This window comes from Odontomachus brunneus, unplaced genomic scaffold (assembly GCF_010583005.1).
Source record: "Odontomachus brunneus isolate Ranch 3 - 2012 unplaced genomic scaffold, Obru_v1 Obru_scaffold_007, whole genome shotgun sequence".
NCBI classification, from domain to species: domain Eukaryota; kingdom Metazoa; phylum Arthropoda; class Insecta; order Hymenoptera; family Formicidae; genus Odontomachus; species Odontomachus brunneus.
This window is the reverse complement of record NW_022639457.1, coordinates 2,578,261-2,603,755: the sequence shown is the minus strand read 5'-3', so window position 1 is coordinate 2,603,755 and position 25,495 is coordinate 2,578,261. Positions and strand designations below refer to the sequence as shown.

The 25,495-nt window shown below is 47.1% G+C and overlaps 1 protein-coding gene across 9 annotated transcripts in view; it reads right to left on the bottom strand.

Annotated features, from left to right (window-relative positions):
- The window catches only part of LOC116853981, a 191,757-nt gene that overhangs the window by 12,644 nt on the left and 153,618 nt on the right, over positions 1 to 25,495 (bottom strand). For 8 of the 9 annotated variants that reach the window (XR_004380058.1, XM_032835401.1, XM_032835402.1 and 5 more), the window contains 4 exons: positions 15,595 to 15,871; positions 11,724 to 11,881; positions 6,828 to 6,958; positions 296 to 493 (listed from right to left, as the gene is read on the bottom strand). Coding sequence is in view for 8 of the 9 variants with exons in the window: in XM_032835401.1 (XP_032691292.1) it covers positions 296 to 493; positions 6,828 to 6,958; positions 11,724 to 11,881; positions 15,595 to 15,871 (764 nt within the window). In the remaining variant the exon portion in view is untranslated. The remainder of the gene's footprint in view (positions 1 to 295; positions 494 to 6,827; positions 6,959 to 11,723; positions 11,882 to 15,594; positions 15,872 to 25,495) is intronic. The other variant, XM_032835398.1, reaches the window with a different exon arrangement.

Genomic DNA, 25,495 nt, shown 5'->3' with positions numbered 1-25,495 from the left:
CTCTCTCTCTCTCTCTCTCTCTCTCTCTCTCTCTCTCTTTCTCTCTCTCCCTCTCACTCTCGAACGAAACAACCGATTTCAAAAGCAGCGCTCCTCGAATTCGGAAAACCAACGCATCCTCATTGTCCAGACTATCCCTAGATCCGCGAGTCTAGTGGGCCTCCACCAACGTCATCATCCGTGGATTTCCGTCTAATTACTGCGGGAATGTCACGAGGTCGCGCCTACAAGTTCTCTCTCTCTCTCTCTCTTTCTCTCTCTCCCTTTCTCTCTCTCTCTCTCTCTCTCTTCGGACCTGCGCCTCGATCTCCATGTGGCACGTCTCCATCGCCTTGAGGACCGTCGCGTTCTGCCGTCGCAGCTGGATCAGCAGCAGCACCAATTCCTCGTGGGTCCTGCCGAGGAGCTCGCCGGCGGACACGCGCACCAGCCCGGAAGCGCCAGCTTGCGTCACCCTGCCGCCGGCATCCGCTCTCTGGGAGCCGATGTTACTCTGTCGAGGCATGCAATCGTCTGTTAGGCACACACGCACAAACAATCACCGGAGTGGTAATCGAGCTAGCGGTCACTACGACGTCTAACGCCGCGAGGACGCTCGGAGAACCTCATGACGATCTCTCGCCTAACGGAAAGTGACGGGGCTACACGAGTGGCTACTATCTGTGGAGTTAAACCCGAAACCTCCGGCGGGAACGTAACGTTAAGGAGAGAAGAGATACATCAGCTTCTGTCTTCCTCTCTCTCTCTCTCTCTCTCTCTTTCTCTTGCGCGCGCGATTGCCAATTTTTCGAATATCTCATCGGAAGTTACTTCGCGGCATTCTCTTTGGATTCGTTTAGCTTTCCATACGGAGATCTATATAGGATCTCTTTATAGGAGAGAGTCTCACTCGGAGAAATGACTAGGCGCGCTTAATTCCGCCGTGTCACAATTACTCGCGTCACATACAGAGCGCGTGCATGTGTATATGTGTGTGTGTGTGTGTGTATATATGTGTGAATGTGTAGATTTGATTGGCATGGGAGAGGAGAAACACATCCTGTTATCGTCAGCGATGTCTAAAGCCGCGCTTCGCATCAACGTCGCTGCAGCATTTCGACTGCGGCTGTGTATCGTTGAAGCCGCATACACGGCTTATTGGCATAGTTCCCGTAAGATATCCACGCGATTGCGCGATCGAATCGTCCGATTCGGCGTGAGATCTTTCAGAATATGCAATGGGAGAACGCACAAAATGTGCTGGGGCGATTTTTGCCGGCGCTCCCGCTGCACAAACGGCAGTTGTTATAACAACTCGCGGAGCAGTATCTACCAAATCGTAACAGCCCGCAGGGCCATCGAGCAGTAGAATTGAATTACGAGCGTTCAGGATACATGCACACACATCGACGTTCGCATCGGTTCCGCCGTTCACAGAACATGCGCGGGGATAGCTCGAGGATTGATAAAACGGACGAACCGGTCCGGAACAAATTCCGCATAAATGCGAGAAATGGAGAAACGCGGCGAACCGCATTCGTATCTGAATTAGGTGCTTCGTTTGACCGTATTGAAATTTCAGCTATTGCGGCTTTACATCAGTCGACCGCGACTGCATACAAACTTTTTAAACTGCGCGCCGGAATTTCTCGGCGATAGAGACCGGAGTGTGCGCGGGCACGAGGATTACCGGCTCTTTCTCTCCTCCCCTCCCCCTTCTCCTCGCCTCTCTCTCCCTCTCTCTCTCTCTTTCTCAGTCCATCTCTTTTCCTCCCATCGCTCTCTGTCTTCCTCTCTCTAGCATTTTGCATTCGTCAGGCCGCTCATGTTGCCGAGACCGCCACGTTTTAGTGGCCCTCGCGGTCGAATTTGCGGCAGCTTGAGAGGTGAGGGGCGCGCGGGAGGCGCTTGAATTCGCGTAATACGACGGGAAACAATGCGGCGTAAAGCGAGGCCGCGCACACGAGCATCGTCGAGAGCAACAATCGCCGGTTGGAACGATTCGTTTGCGACTTGCGTGCGCGTGTGAGAGGAATGAGCCGGCCAGCTCAGTGCGATGAGGCGCTATCAGTTCGCAAATAAAACAAACTCGTTGGGCAGATTCACCAGCGCTCACGCCAAGCCGCGTTATTTCTACCCCCAGGGTCTTGTCGCTGATCGATAAGACCGTCGTGTGTTTATTTCAAGTCGCGCGAAAATAACGCCCCTCTGTGGACGAGAGTCGCGCTCTCTCTGTAAGTTATACCGCGAATACACCTGCATTTGACGTTACTCTCATTGCCCCGAGACTTCCGTGTTTTTGGCTTCCCCGGGCGTGAGTACTCCAGAAGGCGGTATCGTATTTACTTGCACGTACGCGTCGCGGTCTGAGGTAGCTCGGGAAGCATCGAGGAAATTGACTCGCGCTCTTACCGTTGCGCCGTCGTAGGAATTCCTAAAGGTCACGGAGAACCTAGAGAACGCGGCCAACCTGCAGTTTTCTATTGCTTTCCAATTTTCTAATGCAGGAGTCCCCCGCCACTCTTACGCGGAGAAGGATGAGGCCGCGTAAAAATTCTCGTCGAGACACACTGACGCGCACGAGCGCGCACACACGTGCGAAGAAAGATCTCGCCGTGGATCTTGTCCGACGAGCGATGTACAAAGTCCGAAGGAGTCGATCGTGGATGCGTCTCGGTGCGCGTCTTCCTTATTTCAACGAACAAGTCCCAAAAGGTAGCTCGCTCGCTCGTTCGATCTTCGCGCTCCACTAAAATTCCCGTCGATCGCCAGTGTATCTTGGTGCTGTGTACCGTTCCTTGCAAGAAATTGCTGCTAGATCGAGAGGCGCGTTCCCTCGTCGCGCGAGAAACAATCACTCAGCGAATCCTGGGTTCTTTGTCTCATATGAAGCCCTACGAAAGCACGCCGGACCGAAAGAAAGGTCACATATCTGTGCCAAAACTCGCCTCACGCGAAACAGAAGTGTCCAGCCGGGCTCTTAATTGCAACGCACGATGTTACGCGACGTCGGCGTCTCGCCACCATCTTGGCGGCACCGGCACTCGATTTTCTCGACCGTATTTCCGCGCGTAATTGCTGAATACACTCGTAATTGTAGGATTAAGAGCTGTAAATATAGTATTCCCCTTGTTCAGCCCTTTGTGTGAGGGCGACGCGAGGCAAATTTCGTTTGGCAGTAACCTAACAGCGCACACAAAAGAAAGCTTGGTATCCTTGATTCAACAAAAGAAAGCCGTATTTAGTATTCCCAGGCGTCCGCATTTAGCGCTTTTACGTGCCCTGCGTACAAAACCTCCTGGTGACTCACTTTTCGGGTTTCCGATCTTACACTCAACATTCCAGGCGACTACATCTCTCTCGATCAGAGCTACTTAAACTGCATCCCCGCGCGGAGTCCCGCCCCGCGCCGCGGCGGTCTTCCCGCTCATGATGCTCGCTCGTACCTGTTCGTTCGGATGCGTGAATCCGCCAAACTGAGAGGGATGTTGCTTCCGAAACCGTCCAGCTTGCGAAGTCCAGAAGTCCAGAGAGTTAGAGAAAGCCACGCTCATGGAAGTCGCACTAATGCACCTACGGCTGGGCCGCGATGGCGCGCGCTAAACGACGCGGGAGTACCAGAGAAGGACTTGAGCAGACTGGCGTGATGCCCGATCGGCTTGCTCGCTTGCTCCCTCGCTCGTTCGGCCGACCGACCGACCAACCGACCGACCGACCGGCTACATGGTGTGCATCGTTGGCCGCCTTGCCTGGCTCGGCCGGTGCCGAGCGTTTTGTACCTTTTGCCCCCGAGGGGCCCACCAGTCGGCCCTCGCGACCACACGCGGGTATGCTCGCCGACAAAAGTTCCGAAGCACCTTCACTTCTCCTCTTCACTTCATCCTCGGCCTTTCGTGACGCCCCTGTCCACGCGATTCACGCCGCGGGTGTGCTCGCCTATCGATACGAGGCGTCGAGACGCGTTGAGACGATCACACGAATCCGCACGATGACGGTGATCAACGTGCGTTAACGGACACGTCTCGCGGGGACATTCCGCGGTCGGCACGTTCCTCAGCCGATGGCGAGGTGTCGGTTTACCCCAGTCGGGAACGATGGGTTACGGTTAGACTTGCGACGAGCGCGGTTGAGCTCGGTTTCTCCAACGAAGTCTTGCGAGGAGTCTCTTGCTACTTGCAACGATTTGATAGGCGATCAGCAATGCGGTGGAAAGTACTTAAGAGCCGCGAATTGACTCGATTGACCTCCTCTAAGTCCGTGAGTCGTTAGTAAAAATTGGCTGTCAGGCAGGGTTGGAACTTGGGATGCGGCTGCTCGTTTCAGCCATATGCCGCAACGTCCACGTGGAACTCGCTGTCACGTCATGGAACGGTGTTTCCGTATTTTGGAAACTTTGCGACATGTTGCGTTCGTGAGACCAACCGGATTGTGTCACGGCTAGGTTATCGTGCGAAACTCGAAGACGAATTTGCGGGGCCGAGTGTCTCGCGCCGTGCGTCTCGCGCCAACGTTGGTTGTGCACGAAGCTTTAAGGCTTGTCTGCAGTTCCTTGGCACGGTGCCCTTGCTGACCGGTGCTGACCGTATGCAGGATCGACCCTGGACCCTGGCGTTTCTCAGTTCTCTTTTCCCCCGTCGTCTCAGTCACGCTCCCCTTCGCCTTTCATCTCTCTTTCTCCGTCTTTCTCCCGCTCTCACTCCGCCCCCGTCTTGCTCCTGCCTTGCTTTCTCGCTCCCCCGCCTTGCTGCCCATTGTATGTAATGGCGCCAGGACGACGACACTCGGGTCGTTACTTTCTTGCCCCCCCTCCTCCCTTCGTGTACCACGCGCTCGAGATAAAGCCACGTTAGGAGGCGTCCGTTCGAATTCTCGCACGAAAAACTTCCTTTCGACCCAACTCGACCGCGACAACGACGACGACAACGACGATAGTCGCGGGAGAGCTGGTGAAATCGTACTTGAAGAATGCCGTCTAACAGGATTGTTTGTAGCGCAAACTTGTAAACCGCTCGAGCCGCGTTTAGAATTTTACGTAGCGTTGTGCTCGTTGCATACTGAAGGAATGATCGGGCAGTCAAAGGTGGACGCGCGTGAAGTCTAATAGTATAGCTCTATTGTTGGATTCGCCGCTATTTCGTTGCAGCCACGAGAGCACGAGTAAACGATGGAGTTGTCGATCGCTCGCTGTCGGGTCCTGGCTTTCGCTCGTTTCTCCGGCCGTATTTAGCTGCTATTTATCCTACAATCGTGACCCACTCTATCTAATAGTGTAATAATGACTACGATCTGTTTCGCGGGACGCGCTAACGCGATTTTATCGACGTACGTAGAAGCTCAGCCAACCGTTCTCCGCTTTGAGAACCTCGGAAACGTCCAATGAGAATGGTGTGTTTCACGTTTATTGCGTGCGATATACGTCACATGTGGTGCAAACATGATCAATTTCGTACACATTGAATCGCGATATGAGTTGTGTATAGTGTGCAAAGGTGCTACAGTCTCTCTCTCTCTCTCTTTCTCTCTCTATCTTCTCCTCACGGAGCGACGTTTGAATTAATTGAGCTAATGGAATTTACATGCTACGGTGGTGATGCAAGCTACTTACTCCCCGTCAATAAGACAGCGTGTTTGCGTGATAGGGACAAGGGGACAATTAGATAAAGCAGCGTAAGGACGGGACGTCGATCGTGCAACCTTCGCGAAAAAATTCGCCGCTCGGACCGGATTCGATCTTGGTACGTCAACTTGACCCGCGGCTGTTGCGTTATCACGATTCGGAGCTTCTCCTCGAGCTTTCTCCGTCTCAATCATTTGAATTCGCGTCGTGCAGTCAGGAATATCTCCGGAAACACGTACTGAGAGAAACAATTATGGCAACAAATAGTTTATTGATGTGGGAGCACAGCAAGTGACCCCATAGTGGGCATGAATAGTTTGGTTGCTTTCAATTTACTGCTCCAGTAATACTTCTGCAACGGAGACCTGACCTAAATATACGAGAACAAGGGTGATTTGTATCTCAGTCAATGTGTATGTTTGCAAAGACGTCAAATGATGAGAGGTGACTTGCAACGGTACCGCTGTTTCCCCAACGATCATCAAACGACAAACGAGCCTTTGTTCGGGTAACCGGGATTTTTGCTCAATGCTACTCATAATTTATCTAGGTCCGTTATGAAAAAGCCCGTCGCCGTTGAATGTACGGTTGCGAGATGTCCTAACATTTAGATCTAAATTGAGGGTTATACGATTTTCAGCCTTACCTGAGATGAAAAATCGTATAAGCAACTCTGATTCATCGGGTCGTTCCTCCCTGATGAAGCGGACTGAAATGTTCGCGAAACGTCGGAATCAAACAAAGATGAATCCACGCGGCTCAAACCCGGAAACCAAATCTAATAAACTCTGATTATAATGATAAGGTTATAATGACGTTAATTATAACGATTTCAATCTTATTTGTATATGCATAAAACCGGAAATCCTGTAACTCTAGGGAAAAAATCCTGAAATTTAGGGAATGTTTGGACATCCATGACGTTGCGTGTACATCATCAACGACGACGTTGCTTTGGAACGACGCTTTTCACACGGACGACACTTTTCACGGGATGCGCACTGTTTCTCTCTTTCTCTCTCTCGCTTGCGTCTCCGGTCGTAAATTCGCAGTTCGCGGCGAACGATCACCGCGACGCGGTTAATTCTCGCGCGCGACGGTTGCACGATCGATGCCGCGCGGGTGGACGCGCGAATTTCCTCTCTCCATCCATCATGCTCTGCCATGCCAATCGAATCGGCGGGCGCTCTTTCGCGCGCGACGTTAAGGCGACTCGTCGTCGCTCGCTCACCCTTTTATGCAGCAGTTCGCTGCAATCCCGCGCCCGTTGCTGCTGCTGCTGCTGGCCTTGTCTCTGACATGCCGTCGTACCTCCGCCGCGGTCGACCTCCCTGCCTATCGGGCTGATCATTTTTCTCTCGCCTGCAAGCAAAAAGGGATACGAGTTACTGTACGCGGACTGAGAGGAAAGCTTTTGTTAATTTAACCAATACTGGTATCCGCAACAAGTGGTCTGTTGACACGGGATAGCAAATGACCCCGCAGTCATTGGGAACAAATGATTTGTTACTTTTATTTCGCTGTTCCAAGCAACATTTCTGCAATGGAGATATAACTAACGTAACCTAATTAGACGAGAACAAGTGCAATTTGTGTTCTCTCAAGCGGTGTATGTTTGCTAAAATAACAAATGATGAGAAATAATTTGTTACGTCTGTTCCCTTAATGATTATCAAACAGTAAATGTGTTTTTGTACAAACGAATTTTTCCTAATGTATATCCTGCGAGATATACATTTCTCTCCTTCTTTTACGAGAGAGAAAGAGAGACAGCCGCGCGGGAGGAAACGACTACTGCAAAAGGAAGTCGTGCATTTCCGAGCATGTCATAACGAGCAAAAGGATATACGACCGGAACTATTGGAATCGTTGATATTTCTGAGAATATCCCTGTTTGTCCGTTTCTCTCTCTCTCTCTCTCTCTCTCTCTCTCTCTGTCTCTCTCTCTGTCTCTCTCCCATTCTATGCTTTGTTGGACTTTGCGAACTCAGGTGAGATAGGAAGACTGCAAAAAATTATAACAACGAGTCGGTAGATCGACTTTCTCCTTAATCATGTTGATGACGGCCATTTGTATTTACGCTTTGACGCGTCGAGATAGTCGCTTAGCTTTCGTTACAATACTGTATTTATGGCACGAATTGTCGCTACCACTTTTCAGCCATTGATTCTTCAAAAAATATCTAAAATTGAAATTTTTGCATGAAACATTTAAGGGGATGCTGAAGCTAAAAACTTTATCGACAGAATACTGACATTTTTCTACACGTCGTATTGGTTACACAAAATTATAAATGCTTTTACGCAATGAAATGCTTTTACGTGCAAAAATCAATAGAAATATTGCTCGATATGTATCGAAAACGAACAAAAAATTTTTAATATAAAATCTCAAGCTATCAGTTAGCGTGATATTTGCCTAATCCAAAAGTTTCGCAGCTTGTATGTATCGAAAGTGTGGATGTTCCAAACAGAAAAATTTTGAAAAATATTGCTTTACTTTCGCATCTGTATTTGGAAGCTTAAAAATATCGAAAAAATTTGCAGCAAAATTTCTACACATATATGGCTAGGTTTTCCGTTGAATATGATAAAACAAAGTAACACACATTCATGTAAGTTCTGTATATACAAGAAATACACAAGAAATATACAAAAAATATACAGTGACATCTCTGTATATACAAGAAATATACAAGAAATATACAAGAAAAGAATAGCGTGATTATGTTAGTGACGATCGTCTCTGCATTATCGACATTGTTCGTCATCGACTCCAGCATCCCCTTAAAGAGCGTGCGTTTCTACCATTTGATTACGTTAAGCGCTTCGTCAATCAAATAGCTGGGTTAACGTTGGCCGGAAAGGAAGTTTGAAACGAACTTCCGAAACGAATTCGAACTCAGTTTCGAAACAGTTAGCATTTTTATTCGCGCGCTGTTACTGAACATACAGCGGTCGGATCTGCGCTGGATAAGATATTCAGAGGCCCGCAAAAATGTTCCGCAGCTGCGGCCGTTAGACGCGTCGTAAAACGTCGCAGAGAGGCACGGACTTCCGTCTAACGCGGAAAATTGCGCGGCTATTGTATCCATATAGATAGAATCAGATTGCGCGCGGGATACGAAGAAAATTCTTGGTGGACCGTGGCATTTAGGTTGCGAGCGATTTTTCTCCATTCTTTCGGAAGACAGTATTTGCCGAGAGCTATCCTCCACATCTGTGCACCCGAGATAAAGTCACTATATATTCTCACAATTTCCTCTCGGCACTCTCCGTGTCGTACCTTACCTCCGGCGCAAAAACGAAGAAGCAAGAATCGCGACACTCGAAAATCGTATCCGACAAGAGGAAAAAGGGAAAGAAATTGTGGTATTCGAAACTTACAGGGCTGCAGGACTTGCGAGCGTTGTTCGTCGAGCGCGCGGACAAAGGATCGAGAAATGATAGATACGAGGACGTGGCGCGATCAGTCAACTGTCAACGCGTGAGAAAATTCGGCCAATGGGGACGTTGTACCGTCGAATGTAGGATATAAAGTGCCAGCAAAGTGCATTTCTTCCGCAGCATTCTGTAGCATTCAATAGCTTTCCGGACAGTGATCGTTCCCTTATTAGAAACTGGAACTTTTTCGTTTCGATTCATAAGAATAATTTGCAGAACTTTATACTACACATCTACCGTATTGCCAAAACTATTTCTAAAACCAATTGGGAACTATAGAACTCTTCAGGGGTTGGATTCTCTCCAATATATAGGATGTAAGGAAGAGGGAAGAAGGGAAGAATAATCACACAAGAAGACCTCCACGATCAATTAGTACTCGACGATCAATTGGCGTAGCTGGAGAAACCATTAAATCTTTACGCGTTTCGTATGTTGAGTAATAATTTCGAGAACGAGTATTCACATCCACGCACTCTGATCGGCATTAATTAAAACGTTCGCCAGCGCTGTGCGTTTTACATCCTCTAATCCTTTTCTCGAAATTTCAAAGATGAGGGACTAACTTCGCACAGACTCGTCGTGTTTCGGCGGAGAGAAGGAAACTCGGGAAACAAGAACTTAAGAAGACTCGAAAAAAAGGAAGAAGAATTATTTCACGATTGTGAATTTCCTTTTCCTACTTTTCGCTCGCTACGCAATGACATCGTGCAGTCCGGATGTACGTTTTCCGAAGCTGATCTTCCCGAGGCCTGATATCGATTACGCGCGCGTCCACGTGTGTGTATGTGTGTGTGTCTGTATCTTCGCGGAGTTAGGCGGGGCACCTGCGAGTGCACATGGGATTTCCATTATTCCACGTTGTGCATTAGACGAACGGCACACACACACACACACACACACACATACGCGCGCGAGCTTCGGCGGAACGCCGCGTGGATCCTCGGATAATTAACCCGGGCTCGCCGGCGCGCTGAAATTCTCGACCTAAATTTATGTCCTTTTCACGGCGGTTCGGCAATCTCGCGATTCCCGGGTAGATGTTAAATCGCCGCTTAATCTCGCGGATATTAATCGCTCGTCCGTCACCGCCCGAGCCGAGCATTGTTCATCACTCTTAAGTTCGCGCGCGAACCGAATATCCCGGACGAGCGTCGGCTGAACTTTGGACATTAAAAGAGGGGCGCTTCACCTCGTGCTCGGCTAAAGATAAGCAAATTTGTTTTTTACGTCCCACATTCCATCCGCGATTCTCTCCAATATAGAGTGTAAGAAGGAGGGAAAAAGAGAAGAATAATCACACAAGGAGACCTCCATTCAATTAGTGCTCGACGATCAATTGGCGCAGTTGGAGAAACCATTAAATCTTTACGCGTCTCGTATGTTGAGTAACGATTTCGAGAACGAGTATTCACGTCCGTGCACCTTTATCGGCATTAATTAAGCGTTCGCCAGCGTTTTACGTAGAACGAGGAGAGAAAAGTCGGCTCGGAAACGCCGTTAATGACGTCCGTCGCAGTTCCTTTTCTCCAACGCCAAACTCGCCGTCGCGAAAGTGATCCTAACTTGTATTACGGTCGACAATATATTAATTGCGTCTTAACTAACTTCGCTCCGCGGCAAAACTTCAGGTTCTTTCATAAAGCCGGATTCCCCGCCGGGAAAGTCGCCGCGGGCGATTAATCGCCCCCTTCTCTCTCTCTTTCTCTCAGCTGCGTTCCCTCTCAAGCATCTCTTGAAATCGCGGAAGTATCAGAGCGAACTAAGCTAATCGCAGACACAAAAGTCCATATACGATCGACGACGGGCGTTACGGGGAGGTGAAAGTGCCGCCAGACGCCCGTAAAAGTCCTCGCATTTCTTCTCCATCGTTTTGACTGCACCGATTCGGAAACTCTTTTAAAGTGCACATTCGAAGAAAGTGCGCCGTTACAATATTTTTATGAAAAAGAAGTTAGCAGTTAACCTAAGTTTCCTAAGACAATCTGTACTCTGCACGCAAAAAAAATTTCAGTTGGTGCAACCAAATAGAAACCAACTGAAAATTAGATGATCAGAACCAATATCTTTGTTATGAAAACTAATATTTCTGTTGTCGCGACCGTAAATATTCGTCTGAAGATTCAACGATATTAGAACTCGGTTGAGGCAACTGAGAACAATTGACTATACAGAAGCCTCATAAAGGAATTTTTCTGTTCCTACAGCCGAGTTTTCGTCCGATCACTGAGCAATCACTGAAAATTCGGTTGCACAGAATTGTTTTTTCCGTATGTAAAAGTAAAATTAGCAAAAAAAAAAAGCAGAGAAAATGCATAGCGTAGTGTTCGTAGAAGTTACGTTCAATTTTCAGAAATATGTTTGGAAGCTTAGAGAAAGCACCGTGTGTCAAGGAAAATTGCGCGCATGAATTTCCCTAGATGTAGGGTAAAAAAGAGCAGTTTAACCGTGTGTGCGTAGCAGTTCGCGGATACTGCGCAGCGGCGTCAGTGGATGTGCACACATATTAACATGAATCTAATGTATGTGTACACACACATTAGCACGAAGTCAAACAAAACATCACTGAAACCTCCAGTGTCTGCGAACTATTACACCACTATGTGTATGGGAGGTACACTGATCACTTCTATCTACACACTGCTGAAAGCACTCCGACATCCCGTTAAGGTGGAAAACTTACTTGGACTGTGCACGCGTATCTCGCTGTCGCTGGGACTGGAGACACGATGGTCGTTTAACGAGGCGACCCGCAAATGTCCGACCGGGCTGATCAATCGCTGAGTGGAATGACCGCCCGGCGATGCTAACCTCAGGTCTTTCATTTCGTTGCCAGTAACCCTGAAATTAGACGAGAACAGGTCAGTCGGGTTGATTCGTAGAATGCGTCATCGGTCCCCGGCCATGTCTCAAATGACGTCGTAAAACTCTTAGGGAGAAAAATGTGGGAACTCGATTCCTTTTGGGTAAGGCTGAGGATCGAGTTGCTTCCCCAAAGATTTCACGGGAAGCTACGACGATACAATAACGTCATTAGAGAGCCGAATATGGCTCTCAGTTTATGTTTATCTCTCTCTCTCTCTCTCTCTCTCTCTCTCTCTCTCTCTCTCTCTCTCTCTCTCTTTTTACTTCCTGAATCTGGGAAGTGAGCAACCGTCGCAGCTGCGAACCTCATCTGCATAAATAGGGATAATTCAGACATATCGCGATATCAGTATTCAACTGCGGGACCTTTTGTTTTTACGACTATCATCACCTCTCTTAGAGGAAATTTAGAAAACCTTCGTTTATACTTTAATCCACTCACTTTTGTAGCTATGCTTATACACTGAGAGAAAAAGTATTTTCCTAATTTAACAAAATACCAATTTACTTGCAGAATCTGAAGTCTGGAGTGCAACTTGCGAGGGAACGTTTCCCCTTCTACGCGCTATTTTCCTTCAGTCATGACCATTCGGTTTGGCATCAACGAAAGGAAAGCTCGAACCATATTGATGTTTTTTTTCTTTTGTACTTGCAAATCGGGAGATCAAAGGACATATTTGATTTCGTGCCATGAGTGCCGCGGTCTTTGTAAACACAGAAGAAAAAACATCAATATAGTTCGAGTTTTCCTTTTATTGTCGCCCAACTGAATGATCGAAGGGGAATGGCGCGTGTGATAAGGGAAATGTCCCTCCTCCTGGCTCCGCAGGTTGCATTCCAGATTTCATGTTTTCCGAGTGCACCTGCAACAAATGGTTTGATATAGGACAGCAAATGACTCCTCAGTGGGAAGAAATGATTTGTTGCTTTCAACTTGCTACTCTAAGCAAGACTTCTGTAACGGAGTAGCCTAGATAGACGAGAACAAATGTGATTTGTATCTCGAGCAATGTGTATTTGTTAAAATGACAAACGATGAGAAACGATTCGCAACGATAACTGCTCGACCTGTTTCCCTGATGATCATCAAACATGCTTTTGTTCTGATAACCGCTGTTTCTCAGTGTATCCCGTATTTGTAGATTTAACACCACTACACTGTCATGATTTACATTAGTTTATGCATTTGCTTCATTTATCCAAATAATCGTTACTGCTGTTCGCGTGTTTTTCCCTCCTTTGACATTTTTATTATTTACATCTAGAATCCGACAAGTGCTCACTTGTGTTATCACGAAATTTCAAGAGCTACGGAAAATTCACTCTGTTCCACTCCACTCAAGTTTCTCTATCAGAATACGGGGGTTTTCCCAAGCGACGCCGCTACTAATTTAACGTTATCTCGCGCGCGTTAAGTGGGTATCGATAATTCACCGGCATATTTCGCGACGTCTATTTCTGATGCATGGCTCGCGCGCGATAACGTCTCGTTATTGTGCGAGGCCAATAATAGAAAGGACCGCGTTTGAAAGGCGCGAGGCGAAGCAAGAATACCTGGACGGCGCGGAAATTCGCTCGAAAGAAATTAGACGGGGAAATTAGATTCGGCCCGACGACAATGGAAATGAGATGTAGCGTGAAGGCAAACCGCGCGAACACACACGCGAGGTAATTATGTTACCAAGGTGATGCAGTTTAGCTCACGTCGCTGGCTAATAATAGAGCCCGGCGAACTTGAGAGCGGCTCTCACGTCGATTATGACATCGCGGCGCGAGAATTCGGTCTAATTAGCGCAATTGCGATACTACACAATCCCAGTGCGCCTTGGTGCAACGAGCGGCTCTGTCAAGAGCATTATTTGCGCAAGTGACAGCGCGCGGCTTAATAATTAAGCAGCGTGACGACCAAACGAATGTACAAACGAATGAACTCGGCGCGGGTTAACGAGCTGCTCGCGGACTAAATGGCGGCGATAGCTAATCGCATCACGTCGCAGGCGAGTTCTCTCGTGGCCTTCTACGGCGATTAACCAAGCATCTCTGCGTTTCGTTTCATCGTGTCGGTCGGACGATTTTCGTCATTGTTCGACGTATCAGAAGGACTCGAACACGGTGGTCGAGTCTGCCTGATGTGATCGATCGAGTGTTTGGACAAGTTCAATTCTTTGTGGCTAAGCTGGACATAGAGCTCTATTTCTGGACGCATGGCGTCTTCGCCGCTGAACGTGTCTAATGAATGGATAATAATAACAGTGCGCCTGACATCTGTTACTTCGCACTGTAATTCTTTGAATCTACGTTAGTGTAAAATAAGAAGGAACATAGATTCGGAACAAGGCACAAGTCAGCCATGCGTCCCTTTCATGTATTTATAGCGAGAGAAACAGCGTGGGAAGGGAGAGTCGCGAAACGTTAATATTTTTTCCTGAGTCGCATTAAAATTGCAAAAGTATTCCAAAAGAAAGCCTGACTTAAAGAGCAGTCGGGTGAATTTTTGGGTATTTCAACATTTCGTAACGATATTCTCCATCGTGAAAAATCCAAGTGAAAAATTTAAATGACGTACTATTGAAAGTAATTTTTATTAACAAAATGATTCCAATAGAATAAATGAACAAATAGTAGGTCGGCTAACAAACAGCAAAGGAGGTTAGCCAATATTTAACTACCTGAAAACTCACACATGATATCCAGTTGTATGATTTGTTGATTAACACGCCCGCTACCAGGGTTTATTTGAGAGACTCCACTCCGGACCATTTCGTATGTTTTTTTACGTAATTGTATAAAGCAGATATAGGATATAAAAACAAAATTTTTATTATCGCACATAACACTGGTCTCTCAAGAGAGAAAGAGAGAGAGATCATTGCGTCAAACATATGACTCTGGTAACAAACTACACACAGAACGGAGTTTTATGCTCTCACTGCGCGAGGCCTGCAAAGTCACATCAGGATCTGTTTTTGACTTCTGCAGACTTGTCACTATGATACCATTTATGATACGAAAACAAGTGAATAAACTGCTGCAAGGAAAGGTTATCCGTCGGCTCGCAATGTAAGAGCACAAAGATTGTCGCAATCGTTTCCGACAGTATCGTAGACGTAAATCGGTGTCGGAAGTCAACGCACAAGGATTGGCGTAGACATATGCTGCACGAAATACGATCAGACGATACAATTGATGCATCATACGTCTACGCCAATCCTTGTGCGTTGACTCCCGATACCGACTTACGTCTACGACACTGTCGTAAACGATTGCGACAATCTTTTTGCTCAGGCCTTAAGTTACAGGAGAATCATATAACAGGATAATCATATAAGGACGATTCGTCCTAAACGCGATCGCTTGGCTGGAAACCGTTGCAACGGCGCGTAATAATGAAAAGCCACACGTGTCGGAGGTATTTCGAAGCTCTATGACGGATTATCGGTATAACACAGTATATCAGTGTCAGTATATCAGTACTCGGGGGAATTTTCACTCGTCACCGTGGCGGAGTGGCTAAACAGCGGAGTAACTCGCCAGGATTGAACTTGTCGGACTTGCGGGGCACGAGTTTGCTAATAAGTTTCTCGATTACACGACGCGCGATGCGGACGGCGGTTTAATTACAATGCGCCAGGACTTAGACCGGGCGTTGTGCAAACAGCGGCGAGGAGCGGGGAGGATCGTCTACTTACATGCCACCGGGGCCTCTGCCGATGTCGCCGTTGCTGGCAGCCCTCAGCATCTGCGAGGTGGCGGGCTCGTCCTCCAGCTGTCTCAAAGACTGGTGCTGAGGAGTCGAGTGATGGAGCGGAAGCGGCTGCTGCCGATGGCCGGCGGTGATGCTCCTCGGTAACGGAAGAGTGGACACCACCGTCGGCGGTTGAGTCAGCGTTCTTTGAGGCAGATGAGATGTGCTGACTGCCCTCGGCGGAAGCGGATCCCTTCCTATCACGGAGCCCGAGCCGGACGCTGCGAAGGAATTAATAGGATGCTCGCTTAATAAACGAAAAAGACAGGCGTAATCATAGAATTGATCTCTCTGCGTTTATAGCTCTGCGCGATATGAAGCAGAGGTCTTTTGTGAAAGGTTCACAGACGATACGGTGCCACATGACCAGAAATACTTGATGGTTGTGAGCGACATAGTTGCATCAGCTTGGTTATTTTTGTGTAATGGTATAATATATGATATGGTTGATACGACTCTGTTACATTGCCACACATTAACTGCATCAATGCAGTTGCACGTGATCTGGTTGTGGCAACTAGAAATCGATCGGGGTGGCATTTACCACGGATACTCTGGTTGGGGCAACCAGATATCGTCACTGTGACTCAGCGATTATTCTGTGTTTGCAACACAATTGGTTGTCCGCATCCCGTATTTTACTATTAACAAATGATGGCACAACCAGACTTGGGCGAACCATACTGCTTTTTTTCGCGTTGAAAATAAAACGATCGTGTCGCTGGATTCGCTTTCAGATTTGGAGGAGCCAAGTGTGGCGATTCAGTAGTGCTTTATACCATTTCGCATTTTGAGAATATCACGACCAGGACTTGAAGTTTACTTGAACGTGGACATTAAGCTCTCTATATGACGTAGTCACGGACCATAGGTGCGTACAGAATATGGGAAAACGATATGTTACCGAGTATCTTGACTTTATGTTTTGGGCTTAATAAAGGCGCTGGTGCATCATCACCGGTTTCACCTGGGGAAATTCGGTTTTTCCAGTAAACTCAGATGTGTGTCATTTTGTGTGCGCGCACATATACACGCGCCTATATTTATGCCTATGTGTATATTTTACATGACTTACCATTAGCGCACAGCAATTATTCTCAAGGATATCAGAATTTCACGCGAGATGTACGCTAATTGGACCTTGTATGTACACGGTGAGATCATAGGAGCATTCGGTGGAACCGGTGAGGTGGAGGTGTGCTCGCTGCGCTCGAATGAGAACGATAATGATAGAAATATGTGGGAAAACAGAATGTGGGTATCGAGTAGAGATCCTTCATAGATCGTTGGTACGTTCCTTCGTGCGGCGAACAACGAGCTAGTCAGTTACGAGCTAACGACGCGTACGCTCCGTTAAGACTTTATGATCTCAGCGTGAATCGAATGCGCTGAACTTCGCATGAGAAAGCACGACTGAGATTGTATCGGAAGTCACCGATCCTGAAACGGTTTCATTTCATCCTTGCGACAGTCATTTTGCGTCAAAACGAAGGAAAGAAAAATTCAGCTAATTGACTGACTCTAAAAGCTAGTAAAAGCCATGAGCATTTTTGATTAAACGAGTCTATTTGTTTCCTAAAGATCTCAGACTAGTACTGGAACTATTCTCGCCGCAGACAGATGTAACTGGAAAAGATCCTTATTCAAGAGAGTAGCTATAAATGGAACGCTGGTCGCCCAAGAAAGGAGTTCTAAAGCTGAAACTTTTACTCGCTGATCCTTTTCTCTCGCTGTCGTGAGTATTTTTATTCGCAACGTGTGACTTGCATTGCGACACGTCGTACGCTCCCGAAATCATATTTCGAGGTACGGTACCTCGCGATGTAGACCGAAACTTCGACAAGCGCATCTCACGGGCCACGGGCCCTTCGTTAATGCAAAACGAGTCGCAACCGGATGTCACAGCGGACATGGGAATGACGCGAGATGACATGCGCACATACGTACACACACATAGAGAGAGAGAGAGAGAGAGAGAGAGAGAGAGAGAGAGAGAGAGAGAGAACGAGAGATAGAACGGAAACGCGTGATCCCCCACCGGGTTGGGAGTGGCGGTAGACCGCCGCGTTCGAGAACAGACCGAGGAGTCCGACACGGCGGAGGAAAGGACAATTTATCGCGTACAATTAACTTCACCTCCGAAACCAGGCCACCGGTTACGTAAGGCCCAGGATTGCGTTCGGGGACCTGACTCCGCGATACGTTAATCGAATCCTTTCCGTCGCGACTCTTCGCGCTCATTTCTCGTCGTTCTTCCTTTCCTTTGCGCTTGCAATTCGTAGCAACTCTGAGCCCTTTTCTGAACGCAGCCAAGGATCTCGACTCTGTCATTCGCCGGCCGGAATCCGGTGGGAACGCGATCGATCGTGGAATAATACATCGAGAACACGCCGGTGAATTTCGCGGACATGCCGGACAGAATGCGACGCGGGGAACGAATCGGCCGATTCGCGCGACGATCGTTCACGCTCAAACATGCGTTCACGCTGAAACTGACGTCGGGAATGCGAACGACTCGCGCGAGCGGTGCCGGCGCGAATGCGATGCCATATGGGCGCAGCAGGAAACTCCTCTTGCACTTTGCGCATAATAGACGGTATTCAATCTGCAGAATGTACGGACCGATAGCGCGTGCGGCTCCCGTGCGTGATAGAGACATCATGCGGGCTGAAATTCCATTCTCCCGCCGCGATCGGGCCGCGTATGTACATATCCGCGCGAGAATCGATGCAGCGGAGTTTTGTGCTTATCGGACAAACGCGCAGATAGATTCGCCGTGGAGGCGGAAGCACGTGGTACTTTACGAGTACGCCGCGTGCTCGAGCCGTCCTATAAAAGGGAGCATTCGTCACGTCGCGGAGGGGTTTCTCTCTGGGTCGTGGCTGGAAAATTCTTATTTATTGGCGCGAACGGATATCGACCCATCCGTCTGGAACCTGTCGGTCCGATCGGGAGATGCACGAGCGATAAAGGTAAAAGCGTGCTGAAGCTCATTTTACATGCCGAATGCCGTCGACGAGTCGCGGGTAATTTCACACGTCGGAGTAATGGCAAATAGGGGTACTCGAGAGTACTTATTTATTCTTGTCGTTATTTCGTCCGCTCTTTACGCCTTATTTTATAAATACAGAGATCAATGAAACCATGTTTTACGAAATGCCGCACTTTTATATGTGAATATAAATTATTAAAATTAATTAATTAATAAAAAGTTAATTCAATATTTAACATAAAGGTCAATAAGAGTTCGAGCACAGGTTGAATAGTGCTGTTAAAACTATTAAAAAATAGTGACCCAATCTCACAATGAGACGAAATTTATTAATTATCAAACGCGTTTCGGTCTAATTTCGCAGACCCTCTTCAGTGATTACAAATTAAAAGACGAATTATATTTAAGTGTCGCAAAAAATTTTAAAAGTCGCAATAGTCGGTATTACAATGGTTGTTACAAAAACTGTCGCTGCAAATTTTGCTTTTAGTTCAAAAAATTAATTATTAAAATTATTAATTATTAAAATTATACGTGATTATTAAAATCATGCCACGGGATATGTGATAGTAAAATATAAAGCGTCTGACAAAATATTCATTTTCCTGTTTAACACAATTAATTAATTAATTTATAATGTATCGGCTTTTATACGCAGTTTTATAAGGATAAAAAATTCCAATTTCCGAGCATCGTGTGTATTCCGCAATTCTTTTACTTTATTTATGCAAAGGAAAGTCATAAATTTCCTTTTTGATTCCAGACTCCCGTGGTATGGTAGAGGAATTTCGTGTTCAGGGTCTGATCCCTAACGTAGGGGAGACAAGAGCTAGTTGGCTAAGTTCGGGTAAGTTGATAAAACCGGTTATTTCTAGTATTTCCTAACAAGTTGCATTAAGCAAGATTGTTAAACATGTCAGAGATGAAATTCCTGCTTGCCTGATTCTGACATCTGTTAAAGAACAGTAAATAATCGACTTTGCCAACTTACTCCAGCCCCGGTCTCCTCTGCACGAGGTATGGAACACTTTGCGTCAGACAGCTCATATATAGATACATCCAAGTTGTATTGGCAGCAGACTAATAGAAAGTATCCCGGAAGTTGACCGCAAAAATAATCAACGGGACTACCGACGTTTCGACCGACCGCTTTCCTACGATTTCCGTTTGTCGATGTTCCCTTTTCCACGGTGCGCAACAAAGGTGCACTCCCGTCCGCCGCCCTGTCGGATCGTTCATCTTGTGTCGACGATCGGTTCATCCTACTTCGCGTTCGCGGCGCGTACGAAATTATACGAATAATATGTGTGCATAGCTCGCACGGGGAGGCTTCTCGAGAGATCTGCGGTAGCTGCGCGAACGTAGCTCAAAGGGACAGACATACTTCCTGGGCAACCTCCGTGCATTCTTTCTGCTCCGCGAGCCGGGAATCAGGATCCGCGGAGCTTCCGCGACACGACGCAACGTTCCGCGTGGGATGCGAAAGAAAAGAAGACGAGACGACACGCACTCGACAGAGCTCGAGTTCGCACGCGCGCGGACGTTTCCCAGTGCCGGCGATTATTGTACTGACTGACCGTGGACACAATCGACGGCGTGACCGCGGATTGACGACGGAATGCGTGACGACGCATCCGGGATGCCGGCGATTTGCGCGATTTCGTCGTCGAGCTGCGTGTCGACGCGAGCGGGATGACTCTGCGACGTTCTCGTCTCGATAACCAGGTGTGACGCGTGTCCGGACTGAATCGCAAAGATCGGCTTCCCGAGCGCGCAGATTTCTCCTCCTCGTGTCTCCTTTGCGAAATCGTAATCGCGTTTCCTGTTTCTCGGCCTCCGCTCGCACGGGAATGCGGATGGATGAGAATGGCGTTGTCAGCGACTCGAGCGAATCCAACGTGGAAGAGCAAGTGAATATCGTTTCGATCAATGAGCGCTCCCGTGAAAGAGATCGGTGCTGTCAATTTCGACTAGCCGGGCCTCTTAGATTTTACCCAAAACACGTTTCGCTGGTCCGGGTAGAATTGACTGTAGTTATGCAAAAATAATTCAATCCACATGGAGTATATTTCGAGAAAAATGAAAATAATACATGATTTAGAAAATATAAATAACACTAAAATAAAAACTTCACAATCGTTCAAAAAGTCAAGTATGGTCAATTTTCTTCTCTTTAATTGTATTCATCGACAAACTTAATCTCGTAAAAAATGGGTAAAAAGGCACAATTAGTAAAAATGACGCAGCTAGTAGAAGATTAAAACTGCCTTTTAATTAATTTTAGATTTAAAGCTTTTTTGAGTAGACAGACGTGTAGACTACTCATTGTTAACAAAAAATAAAAAAATGTTGCCGGTTGGATTATTTTTGCGAGGTTATCTACGGCCAGTTCTAAATGTCATAATCAAAATATATCGCTGTTTTTTGTATCCACTAGAAAATTGTCTGTACACCATCCGACGTAATAGCATTTACTGGGTCTAGTTACGCAAGAACTCGGCCGCATTGTTTTTGCATATCCGTGTATCCTAACTGTTGTTTCCAACATTGTTGTTTCCTCAGAATATTCAGCAGCCATGATGCACGAATATGCAGAAATATCGCGCGTGGTCGAGGAATTGTGTAACTAGGCCCAGTAAATGTTAAAGCTATTACGCCGTACGAGTAGAATTTACAGCAGCAGCATTCTAGCAATATCTGCGAGCAAATTGAGGTGGGTGTGAGGATTATACATTCGCTTGTGTATCGTCGCTGGTCGTCTTCGTCGCCTACCACAATCAATTTTTATAAGCGTGGCTGGCTTTAATCCGGATTGACGGATCTGATCACAAAAAGACTTTCTTGATAAATTTCACAAATAATCCGGTTAGAAATACATATTGATTTAAGTGAAATTACATCGATATCGCGCAGTATTTGCTGGTCATTTATTCATCTCAACTAACTTCTTCTATTTAAATAATTTCTCCTATGACTGCAAGATTATTATTTTTAGTGTGAATATCCGCGGTACTCGTATCTTTCTTTCTTATTACTTGAATATATTAACCCTTTGGAGTTTCATCGTGAAATCACCTGTTAGGACTAAATCATAGTTTCAGGCATAGTAATCTCGCAACGAAACCATCAGCCTGTGGCTTGTCATTCTAGACACGTAACATGAATATTTTATTAGAATCTGAATTTTGAAGGTCCTGTGTTTCAAAGGATCAACTTGAGGGCTTCGCAACTATATTCGGACCGAGAGAAGCGAAGATACTCCTCGTAGAGAGATTTTACTTTTTGCTTAAACGCGACACCGCGTTCGTTCGACGACCGATAGTGATTTCTTTGCTTTTTCGAAAGTGACGAGACAGACTAGTCGAACAGTATTTTTTTCTGCATAGTCAGTCTCTCGCCGAATTGAACAGACGTGTTGTGTTACGCTGTGACATTCCGACGTTACAATTTTGTTGGTGCTACCAATAAGCTGAAATTCTTAGCTTTTATGCATATGAGCAATTTGCAACTAAAGTAAATTTAATTAATATACGAAATAACTTGACATTTCCAGGTTATCGATTTTTAACAGTAACGAGTAACGGACGAATGCGCTGGTCTATTTACTATCTAGTTGCCCGGATAATATCCGCGAGTGTGGGTAGCTGGGTATAGAAATACCCGAGTTATACCGAGAGCGTTGAAAGAGAGGAGACTTTAAATGAACGGAAAGAAAAGAAACCGCGTGGATGAGCCGTAGGTGAGCGCGACGTTATTTTTGTAATGAATATTAATACTGGCGAGATAAGCACACATTTAATATAACGTGTCATGAATTATGTTTCTTTGCATTTCCAGTTCCTCTCGATTCCGTGATCGGAATATCCTCCGCGTATATTTGAAGTTTCCCTCTCCGTTTGATATTTTCGTAATATTCGCGGCCGCTCAAACGCGGTCGATCTCTTTCCCGCACAAGTGGCACGCGGGGTTACGCTATCTCGAAATTGTCGGAATTTAAGCAATCCCAAGCGGATGGGAACAGCTCCGAAAGTTTATAAATTCGCGCCTTGACGCAGGCGACTTCGCATATCACGGCTCGAATGAGCCAATTCTATTTCGCGAGGCTGAAAAATATAGCCGGTGGATCTCCCGGCGTTCGGGAGCAGTCCCGACAATTTTGCGATAACTTGCTTTTCATGTGCAGTTATTCAGCTTCTCCTCTCGGCGATATAATTACGCTCGCGCATTGATCCAACGTTAAGCACATTCGTGGTGGTGAATCGCATTTCTGTCCCCCGCGCCGCACGAGTTACGACAGCCATTCGGAATTTTAAACGGGACGTCAGAGGTACGTAGATAATGGGAAACGAGAGAAATAATTTAATAGGTGCTCGCGCGCGATCGATAGGCGATAATACCTGCACAAACGTTTGCACCGCGCCGCGCTATGTCGCGTCGGTCCCGGCTACCCCGATATGTAATTAAATATGTTAACGTAATAACTTAAACGCACGTCCGCAGCCCACCGCGTAAGTCGCACCGACGGCGTTGGATGCTTAATCAGAATTCATACTTGGACAGCGGAAAAGTAGAACTCGCGCTGGTGGGAAAGCGGAAACTGTCCACTTGACCACCAAAACGAGTTCTGATCGGCTTCTGTCTCTTTGCTCTTCCGCCAAGGTATGAACCCTCCCTAAAACAGAGATCAGGAGGTAACCGATAAGTCTTGCTTTTCTACTAGCCCGAGCTCTGTCTTTCTGCTTTTCTGTCAAGTGTGAATAAGTACAGTGTTGTCTAGCTTCGTTCTGTTTTAGGGAAAATTTATACTCTGGCGGAAAAGCAGAAAGACAGGAGCTAGTTCGAGTTCCTGCCTTTCTATTTTCTTCAGGTGTGAATTCTCTTTTAAAACTGGACTTTGTCTCGCGGCGAGGAAGTCGAAGAATCTGCAAAGCAGCGGAAACTCGCGTGCGCGAACGCTGCGACTGAAATCCGCGATCGGCACGGCGGTCTGGCCAGTTCGTGTGGTGATTACGTTACGAATTGGCGAATTGCAAACAACGCAATTTGCGACCAACAACGGTAGATTTCGCCCCCGAAGTCGAGATTAACGAAGAAGTTATAAAAATTCCAGACATCGCTCCGATGTTTGATCTTTCGCGTGCCTGCACGTGCGCGCGGTAAATATAGGTGTGCCACTTGGCAGCGAGCGCAGAAAGGATCAAGGTGTACAAACGAAAGCCGTTATTCGTGCGTGCGTGTATACGTGCTTACGCGCGTATACGTGGTGTTCGCGAATTTTCTAGCGCTCCAAAACCGGCGAATCGATGAGGAACCCTTCCTTTCCCCGCCTGCCGTGTGTTCGCCGTGAAAAAAGGGTGCTTCCCTGACACGACCAAACCTATACGAATCGCAGATATGAGCAGACGATCCCCGCGGAGCGTCTCGAGTCGACGTCTAAGCTGAAAATTATGCTTTCACGATGGGTAGAAGGGAGAAGGAAGGATATGAAGGCAAGATGAATTCTGCGGAATCTACGACGATGCAGAATGCGCGGGGATTAAAGTGGAGGTCGTTCACCTCGGACACCCCCAAAAGTCGTCAGGGGGGGCGCCGGAGAGGTTTCTATGGGGATTTAATGGCTGGCGTCGCGACGCCGGAAGAGGCGTCGGAGGGTCGGCGAAACGACGACGATGAACGTCGAATCCGGAAGGGCGCGGATATCGCCCTTCCCGGATCAAAATTCGCCTTTGAATCGTACGGCGGAGGATCGTCGTGTAGGTAGAAGGGTAATCTGCTCGTCGAAGTGTGCGCAGTTGATGGAGCTCTCGAGCAGAAGAACGTAATTTGCAACTTTGCTAATCGACACGTTCGCGAGGTGTCCCAGGAGTCTCACGATTTTCTCTTGTTTATCGCAACACGCGAAAAACACGTCAAACCTACATTTATATTAGGTCAGGTTGAATCTAAACTTACCGAACGTAAATTATATATCATAACAGAAAATATATAGTAATTTTCACTATAAAACTTTGTGTGTATGTGTGTGTGTGTGTACCCAAATTTCCAGTGAAAATCCCGATTGAAGTCACCAGAGAATTCTGTACAAATTAACCTGTAGAAATCTTGTTAACTTAGGCAGAATCCTGGTAACTCCAACCAAAATTTCGTTCATATTTCACATCGGAAATTTGAGTAATCTGAACTTCCTTTTTCCGTGTAACGTCGATGATGTTGCGGTCGAGGACTCAGGCGTGCGAATGGGACGATAACAACGATAAATGAATTCTGCACAATTACATATGTGCGGCATTTGCAAGCAAGAGGCTTTTGCGGTCACAGTATGCTACATACATACACACGATACGCTTCCGCGGCGAAAGGGTTAAATGTTCGCGTTAGCAGTCATCGCCTTGAGATTCCGCCTGGTGCTCAGTCGCGAACTCGGCGTCCCGTCTCTTTGAATCCCGACTTTTCTCGTCGATGATCGCCGATATAACCCGCGGGCGACATTGTGCGAGACGCGACCGGCTCTCGCCTTTCTTGCAAACGTGTCGCAGCGGACATCGGTGTGGGTGAGCGAGCGAACGAGCGAGTCTAGAAGGACGCGAGAAGCGGACAAACGGAAATAGATCGCGGCGCCTCGAATACGTCGTCGACGGCGCGAACGTACTCCCACGGTCATTTGTATCGTCCTCGACCTGTTGCCGAGTTACCGTCAGGGACAAGAGGATCCTCTTTTTTTTTCTTCTCGTCTACGGCGCTGCACCGGACGCCGCTTCTTTCCGCTTGCTGCGGTAACGTCCCTCTCCTGCATGTTCCGCTTGTCCCGTCGTCGTTATTACGACGGCGTTATCCCGCGGCGCGGGAAAACAAG